The 9,116-nt window shown below is 31.7% G+C and overlaps 1 protein-coding gene across 1 annotated transcript; it reads left to right on the top strand.

Moving 5' to 3' along the window:
• Positions 1-3,710: 3,710 nt before the first annotated feature.
• On the top strand, positions 3,711-7,642 carry LOC114162954 (nucleobase-ascorbate transporter 2). Its single transcript, XM_028046972.1, has 13 exons — positions 3,711-4,129; positions 4,253-4,350; positions 4,678-4,854; positions 5,109-5,209; positions 5,356-5,431; positions 5,530-5,589; positions 5,853-6,037; positions 6,145-6,241; positions 6,422-6,567; positions 6,648-6,739; positions 6,816-6,893; positions 6,983-7,143; positions 7,292-7,642. Exons 1-13 carry the CDS (start codon positions 4,039-4,041, stop codon positions 7,502-7,504), a joined length of 1,575 nt encoding a protein of 524 aa, XP_027902773.1. The 5' UTR covers positions 3,711-4,038; the 3' UTR covers positions 7,505-7,642.
• Positions 7,643-9,116: the final 1,474 nt, after the last annotated feature.

The raw sequence follows: 9,116 nt of genomic DNA, 5'->3' as shown, positions 1-9,116 counted from the left end.
CCAGCTATTTCTTTTTCTATAATAGTCTGCTTCTTTGTTTTACTAATTTAATAAAATATCATAGTTTATGTACAGATGATATAAAATACTTTTATATTGTAATCTAATTATAAACTGTTAGATATAGTAAAGTTACTAATTTTTACAATAATTATTTTAAAAATACATATTACAAAATTTAATTGGTTGACTTGACAGTATAGGTTTTTTAATCATAACTTCATTTGTTTAATAAACGTGTCATTTTCACATTCTTACTTGGAATTGTGATGTGCAGTAGGAGAGAGTTGGTCCTTCCACATCCCATTCCAACTTTTGACCTAAACTCTCTTCACTCGTACAAAGAGCCACAATGATAATTTAGATATTTTACTTAATTATAAGTAAAAATGAAATCAATCCTTTTTATTCTTATTTCGCATGGCTTTTCTAATTAAAAAAGTAGTTAATAGATTTATAAGGCAGAGTAATATATATCTCTACTCAATCATATTGTTAATGATATTTTAATAATTAAAGAGGAATGATTCGTGCACAAGAGCATATTCTTGATATTTTATTTTGATTATCGCATGAAGAAGTAGAAAAGAGTACAAGAGAAAGAAAAGTGAAATTTTGTCAATGTTTAGATTAGAAAAGATATAATGAAAAATTTAATACCAATTTAACAAGAAAGGCTATTATATATTAAGTTACAATAAAACAATTTTTGATAAAAACTTAATTAAAATAGCTAAATTTATTAAACTTTAATTAAGTTACCATTACCTAATCTGATGTGGGACACGATATATGGAACATGTTCACATTTTCTTGCGGTGCTTTTGTGGGGAACTCAAAGTCAAAAACCATCTTTTACTTTTACCCTGTTTCTCAGTTATTGCAGGAGCAACAAAATAATTAGAAACCAAACCAAACACAGCATCTAATATTCTTCATCTTCAATCTCTAATCACATTTTTCTGACAACCTTCTGCTTCCTTTCAATTTGCCTATCAAGTTTAAACCACTTTCTTCAGTTTCCTCAAAATCATGATTCACTTACTTTTGTTCCCATTGAATGAGAAAAAGAGAAAGTAACATAAAAGGAAAAGAGAAAGAGCCTTGAAGTGGTCCTATTTATATGGTTTGGTTTGTCATGCAAGGGCTACCACTTCCACTAAGGCTCCTCTTTTTATGACTAACTAATCATTTTGCTTCTTAATTCCATATGCTTAGGAATTGTGCCCTAAGACGTAACTTTGTTTCTACCATTAATTTGCTTCTTTTCTTCACTTTTTTTTTCTCCATAAAGATAACTTACTACACCTTTTTCAGACCCCTTTTATCATGTGGGATGGGAATGCATTGTGTAATGTCTCTTACTGAATTCTTTAAATCTGTTGCATTCAAGGAAAAATATCACTTTGAATATTCTATAAAAGAAGTTTTATTAAAAGCATTTTTTTTTCCTTCCTTGACCTTTCTTCGGATGTCTAGAATAATATGAGATAAGGTGATATTTATTGACTTTTTTTAGCGATTGTAACTTCTTTTTCCCCTCCAAAATAAAACTAAGGTTATTTTTTAATAGTTTTTTTTTACCAATTTCCATTATGTTATTTAGATAGATATATGATTCATTACATACACTTTCTCTCAAAAGTTCCTCCCTTTCCTTTTTAAATGGAAAAGAAAAAATAATCCATAAAAAAAGATTTTGACTACTTTAAATGTTAATATCCTATCAGCTATCAACCACACTAAGGTGGTAATAAATTGAACTTTTTAAATTTTAGTCTAAACTTGATCTCAATGAAATAAAATAAATTGAATTTATAACATAGAAAGATTTTAATCAGATAATTTAGATTTTTCATTCAACTTAAGTTCGATTAAATCTATTTTGTTAATTAGATTAAATATGATGTGGGATAAAAGACTTGATGTGGAATCAATCCTACTCAGCTTAACATGCTATTGATTCGATATATCAGCGTAGCACATGCCCAACTTACCTTGACCTGACCAGACCTGATTCTTCTCAATCTCACTTGAGTCTAATTAGACTTGAACTCAATCAGACTCAACTCAATTTGGGCTCAAACCAACCTTATCTTCACCATACTCCTATTGATTTAGGCTTAATGTGTCATTGACTCAACTCAACTTAGGTTTGGAATGATTCATCACAACATGAACTTGGACACACTTGACTCTGGGTCGACTCGCCTCTATATGGACTTTTAGGCACACTTGACTTGACCCATGTCCAAACCAACTCTATTCAACTTGTGTGTTCAACTTATGTTTGACTGTCTTATCTTGATCTGTGACTGACTAACTCGTCTCGACTTGGGTTTGAGTTAACTTGACTCAACCTACACCCAAGTTGACTCAATTTAACTTAGACCCAAATTGATTTGACTTAGCCTACGTTTGAATTAACTCAACCCAACCTAATTCCAAATTGACCTAAATGTAGATTGACTTGACCAAACTTAGGTGTATGCGATTCAACACGAGCTATATTTGACCAATTAGTGTTACAATGATAAAAATGTATGATATTTATTATTTTTTTCTTATAAACCATCAAACATAAAATTTTATATATATATATATATATATATATATATATATATATATATATATATATATATATAATAAAATATTTAAAACATTAAGTCCTTCAGGTTGAAAAATATAAAGTAATTAACAACTTGTTGTAAATGGTTACGTTCCCATCTTCCATGAAAGATTGCAAGCCAAAAACATAAACTGATGTAGACAAATAATGTTATCTGGTAAGGGAGAACGTGCTCAGCAAAATGAGTTTAGCCAATTAGTTGGATTCCCTAGTAACATGCATAAAACGTATTTTAACCTGTAATAACATGATATAATGGTAGTTTTATATAACACCGAAATTTATTTAATAGTTAAATTGATGTTATGTAAATTTTTAATATGTCAAAATAATAACTTAAAAGGCTTCATTACCTTGCTCCTTTTTTAAAGCCATAGTTTTTATGATTATAAAACAGCAATTACATTATTTTCGTAAATCTCTATATATAATAGCTAGTATTTTTTTAAAGAAAGAATAATAAAACCAGGTTATTATACAAAAGTCGTTTATTTTCTAATCTAACATAATTGAAAAAAAAAGACACAATTATATCTTAAAGTTCTAAAATAACTAAAATCTAGGAAATTTTTTTAAAATAATGACATTACAAGGACAAAGTGAGTATTAGTTGAAATTTATTAAAGGTAAGAATTATAAATAAATTCCTCTATTTCAAAACCATATGGGTGGAAAACTTTGCATGTATCTCTCTTAATAAAAGATTAAATAAACGGCTCACACTAATAATTGCCGGAAAAGAAAAAAAATTAAATTTGGTGTTCTGTAAAAGAAAGAAAGGGACAAACAAGATTTAGACACAAAATAAATGCCAATCCCTCAGATTTACTCATCCTAGTTGTACTTAATGTCCGTTTTTCACTTTGCCTGAAATTTTTAATTATTATTCTCAGGATCATAATGCACTTGCAAACTCAGTTCTGCAGAATCCGAGTTGCAAAAATTAATAAGAACTGAAAGGCAACGGTAACATTTTTAATTCAGAATTTTGGAAGTTCCTCAAGGGCCACTCTGGGGATATGGAAAAGTTAACGGCACCGTACCTTCAACTTGTATAAATCATAAATCAAAAGCAAATAGAAAAAATGACAAAGATTGAGGTTGTGTTGAACAGAGCAATTTCTCTTCCTCAGTTGCGTTGTGTTGTGTTCTGTTCTCACACCATTTTCTTACTCTGTAATCGCCCACTCTAAAAAAATATTTCTCTTTCTCTCTCTTGCTCCCATCATTCTATTGGCCCTTCTTTTCACTTTTTCAACTTCATACATTGACTAACTCTACCTCTCAGTATTCTCACACTGTAGACCAAAGATTCTAGCTTTCTATCTACCTTTCTTTCTCTCATTCTCTCAAGGTTCTCTTTAGTAAGCATTGAGGTTTGGAGGCAAAAATACAGTTGCAAAGGAATCATGGCAACTCCAAAGCCAGAGGAGATAAGCCACCCACCAATGGACCAACTTCAAGGCTTAGAGTACTGCATAGACTCAAACCCTTCATGGGGTATGCTCTCACCTTTAGTCTAATCCTTCCTCAACTGCATTTTCAGCTTCATTCAAAGATTGAATCTTTTTTCTTTTGGGTGTGTTTCATGAGAGTGACGTATCTGCTTTCTACTGTTAACAGTGGAGTCAATAGTGTTGGGTTTCCAGCATTACATTTTGGCCTTAGGAACTGCAGTCATGATTCCTTCATTTCTTGTGCCTTTGATGGGTGGAACTGATGTAAGCCATTCCCAACTTCGACACCCTTTGCTTTGTTTCTTCATTTTTTTCTTAATATTTTTACGTATGGTGAAGGATGTTGCGAAATCTCTACTGAGGAGGATCGGAGGAACTTTTTGTTTTGCCTTTGTATTGTTTTATTTTTTTTGTTTTATGCATTTTGTTTTGGCATATCGTAATCATATGCTGAAATGAGCTGAGTGGGTCCTACAGAGAAGAAAATTGTTGATCCTGAAAGTGAAATTTCCTCGTGGTCTTAGTTTCAATTTGCATTGTCCTGTACAGAGAATTGATATTGATATTTCAAACATTGATACAATGATTCAGGATGATAAAGTGAGGGTGGTGCAGACACTGCTTTTTGTTGAAGGAGTTAATACACTTCTGCAGACACTCTTTGGAACCCGGTTGCCAACAGTGATAGGAGGGTCTTATGCATTTATGGTCCCCATTATATCGATAATTCACGATTCCTCACTGACAACGATAGAGGACCCACATTTGGTTTGTTCATTTCTCTAATTTTTGGTTCCCGCATTTCAATTATAAGTCGATTATACTATAAGTTGTGCACAATACAACCTCAACAATTTTGCTTCTCGGAAGTTATTACATTCATTGTGATGTAAGATTACGTGTAATTCTTCTGAACAAAATATATAGGTCAAATTGTAGCCTGTTGAATAGAATGTGAGTTTAAGCATTGAAGTTTATTTCAAGAGATTAATTAAACTCTAATGCCTTTTATTTATCTGCAGAGATTTCTAAACACCATGAAAGCAGTACAGGGTGCAATGATAGTGGCATCGAGCATACAAATTATTTTGGGTTTTAGTCAATTATGGGGCATTTGTTCTAGGTAAGCTCTTATAACTGAAATGCATATGTATAGATATTCTTCCTGTTGGGATTATTAGGTTATAATCTTCAAATTATAAACTGGTTTTATTAGGTTGAGTTGTTCCACACATGAAATACTTATATTCTTCTTGTTTTATTGAACAGGTTTTTCAGCCCTCTTGGAATGGTTCCAGTAATTGCATTAGCTGGTTTTGGGTTATTTGACCGAGGCTTCCCTGTGGTATAACAATAACCTATTTATCTCTGATCTAAGTTAAAAAATATAATCCATCTCTCCTTCTCTCTTGCTCTTTACCATTGTTTTTGGAATTTTTTCAGGTTGGTCATTGCGTGGAAATTGGAATTCCCATGTTAATTCTGTTTGTAGCCTTCTCTCAGGTACCAATCAAATTCACATTGATAGTTCAAGTAAGCTGATTAAAGTAACCTGTGTCAAATATCTCAAGTGAACTTTTCAAACTTCACTCTAAAATGAAGTGTTTTTAACAGAAACACTCTTTGGTGTTATGACTTCGAATTTGAAATCATGCATGATAACTATGTGGGGAGGGCCATTTATTGTGCATGTCTAATGTTTGTTGATTTTTCTCTATTGATAATGCAATAATTAATAACAATGTTACGACTTTTTCTGTTTACAGTACTTGAAAAACTTTCATACTAGAGAGCTACCTATACTAGAGCGATTTGCCCTACTAATATCAACCACAGTGATATGGGCATATGCACATCTGTTAACAGCTAGTGGAGCATACAAACACCGTCCTGACTTAACCCAACATAATTGCAGAACAGACAGGGCCAACCTCATTTCTTCTGCTCCATGGTTTGTACCAGAAACATCTCTTAAAAACAGTTGAATTTTTAGTCATAGTTTAGGTGCATGCTGCAGTTTTGAGCTGTTGCCATTGACTCTTGAACATGTTGTCACAGGATAAAGATCCCATACCCTCTTGAGTGGGGTGCTCCAACATTTGATGCTGGTCATGCTTTTGGAATGATGGCTGCTGTCTTAGTCTCCTTAATTGAGGTCAATGCAACATAGTCTCTGACATTCTTCTTCTAACACATTCTATATTATTGGTTAACAATTATTCACAGGATTTCCTAGTTTTCAGTGAATTTCAACTGAAAACAAGTTCTTACAAAATGTGTCACTGTCATTTTTGTTACTAAAGATGGTCCTGATGGAAATTCAAAATTGTTGCAGTCAACTGGAGCATACAAAGCTGCATCAAGACTAGCAAGTGCGACACCACCTCCAGCTCATGTTCTGAGCCGTGGTATTGGTTGGCAGGGAATTGGAATATTGCTGAATGGCCTTTTTGGAACACTTACCGGTTCATCAGTTTCTGTGTAAGCGTCACTCATAATTTTTCGTAGTTTCCAATTTTATGTGTCACAAACTGATTCTCATAGACCATGATCCTTGACAGAGAGAATGTGGGGCTTCTTGGAAGTACTCGTGTTGGGAGTCGAAGGGTCATTCAAATCTCAGCTGGTTTTATGATATTCTTCTCAATGTTAGGTGAGTGGCAATTATTCATTTGCAGTTATTCAGTGGCTGACACTTACATTGCACAATTAACATATTTATTGTTCAGGAAAATTTGGAGCTTTATTTGCATCAATACCCTTCCCCATTTTTGCAGCAGTGTACTGTGTTCTGTTTGGCCTTGTGGGTGAGTATCACCACTTCACCAATGGCTGAGTTTAAACATTTATTTTCTTTCTACCTCTCTCCTTTTATGACAGTTTTTTCTTTTTGCAGCTTCTGTGGGGCTATCATTCTTGCAGTTCACTAACATGAACTCAATGAGGAACCTTTTTATTACTGGTGTAGCTCTTTTCTTAGGGTTTTCTGTTCCTGAGTATTTCAGAGAGTACAGTTCAAAAGCCCTTCATGGTCCTACTCATACAAGGGCTGGATGGGTGAGTTTCTTGTTTCATTTCTCATTTTGAGTTTTTCAATGGATCTCATTCATGTCATAAAACTCCTTATAGAAGTGAACAATTGTGCATGTTCTGCTTCTGGAACATATCATACTTATTTTGTGTTTCCTTTGTTTTTTTTTTTCAGTTCGATGATTTCCTCAATACTATATTCTTCTCATCTCCTACTGTTGCATTGATTGTTGCTGTGTTCTTGGACAACACTCTTGACTACAAGGACAGTGCCAAAGACAGGGGAATGCCATGGTGGGCCAAGTTTAGAACTTTTAATGGAGATGGCAGGAATGAAGAGTTTTATACCCTTCCTTTCAACCTTAACCGGTTTTTCCCTCCTCGGTAGGAATCTTATATACCATCGAAAAAGATATTAGAAGAGGAAAAACATCATTTCCAGACAAGGTTTGCATGTGGTTGGTGTTTGACTTAAGCATGAGTGTTCTGTATCATATTGCAGATTTATGGAGAAATTGATCACACACCTCTTCCTTGCCTCTTCATTAACTACTTGCAGTTTCTTCTTAAAAATGTTAAAATTCAGTCTAAGAAAATAAATAAAAGGGAATTGAAAACACAAAAAAAAGTGATTCAGTAGATCAAATCTATTTAAGGATTTAATTATGCTGTTCCATAATCCATCTTCATGCAAAACACAAATAATTTCAGGAAACGTCAGATGTAGTTTGAGAATGCATATTATGGTCTTTCATTCATGAAAGAGTTCTGTTTTTTTTTTTTTTTTTACAGTTTATAAGAGATTATATATTTAATTAATTAGAATTCTAATAAATATTTATTTGACATGTTAAGAATTTTTTAAATTTATTAAAACAAAACTTTAAAAATCATCTCATGCACAGCACTTTATTTGTATCTCATTTCATGCACCGATTCTCCTCTCTTCCCACAAACACAGCTGTGAGTTTGAAAGCACAAAAAAACCCATCATAGTGCATGCAAAGGACACTTGATGTAACCCCACACACCTGATCATCACATTCTCTAAACTCTTCTTTGTTTTCTACAACGAACTCGAAAATTTCTTCCTTATCAACTTCTTAAAAAATAAAATCACATGTTAATTGATTTTACATAAACTATACAAAATATTTTATTTGTTAATTTTTCTTAAAAAAATCAGAAATAATTTATTATTATTATTATTACTATTATCATTACCATAATAATAATAATAAATTTATTTCAATTTAGGATTTGGATGTCTTAGGTTTTAATCTAGAATTAGGTTATATCAAGCACATTACAACATTTTATGTTAAAAAATATGTATACTAACACATTTATTATACTTAAATATTTGTTAGTTAATCAATTATATTGTTGTAGCTCTACATTGGCATCAAATATTTTTTTTAACCTTTAATTAATCAAATTAATTTTTTGACCCATTTACAATAATTATTCAAATGATTGATGTACAATACGTTTCTATAACGACACTTTAACATACCGATACTTTTACTAAGGAATAAAATTCCATATTATAACTATATATATATATATATATATATATATATATATATATATATATATATATATATATATTCAGAACGTGTTGTGATTTTGATTGCTTTTTTTTTTCAGAAATTCTGTCCCTAAAATTTAGTAACTTTGGGATATAAATTGAAAAGAAAAATCAAAGTCTACAAATTTTATGATTATTTTTTAGAAAGGTGACTCCGATTAATTAATTAGTCTAAATTTGACTTGGACGTGTCATAGACTTTTAATGAGTCAAGTGATTTTAACATTTTTTTAGAATAAATATATTTTTACGTACGACTTTTACAGTGAGATAACTCATCAACTATAACTCGACATTTTTGTTTTTTTAAAACCAATAATTAATGAGAAACAAAAGGGTTATTTATCTTATTGTAAAAAAAAAAAAGTTGATTGTTTAGGGTGATGTCTGAAACAGGAGTAATGATATC

Source organism: Vigna unguiculata, chromosome 9 (assembly GCF_004118075.2).
Source record: "Vigna unguiculata cultivar IT97K-499-35 chromosome 9, ASM411807v1, whole genome shotgun sequence".
Lineage (NCBI taxonomy): Eukaryota > Viridiplantae > Streptophyta > Magnoliopsida > Fabales > Fabaceae > Vigna > Vigna unguiculata.
The sequence above is the reverse complement of the archived record's forward strand: the minus strand, read 5'-3'. Positions and strand labels throughout refer to the sequence as shown.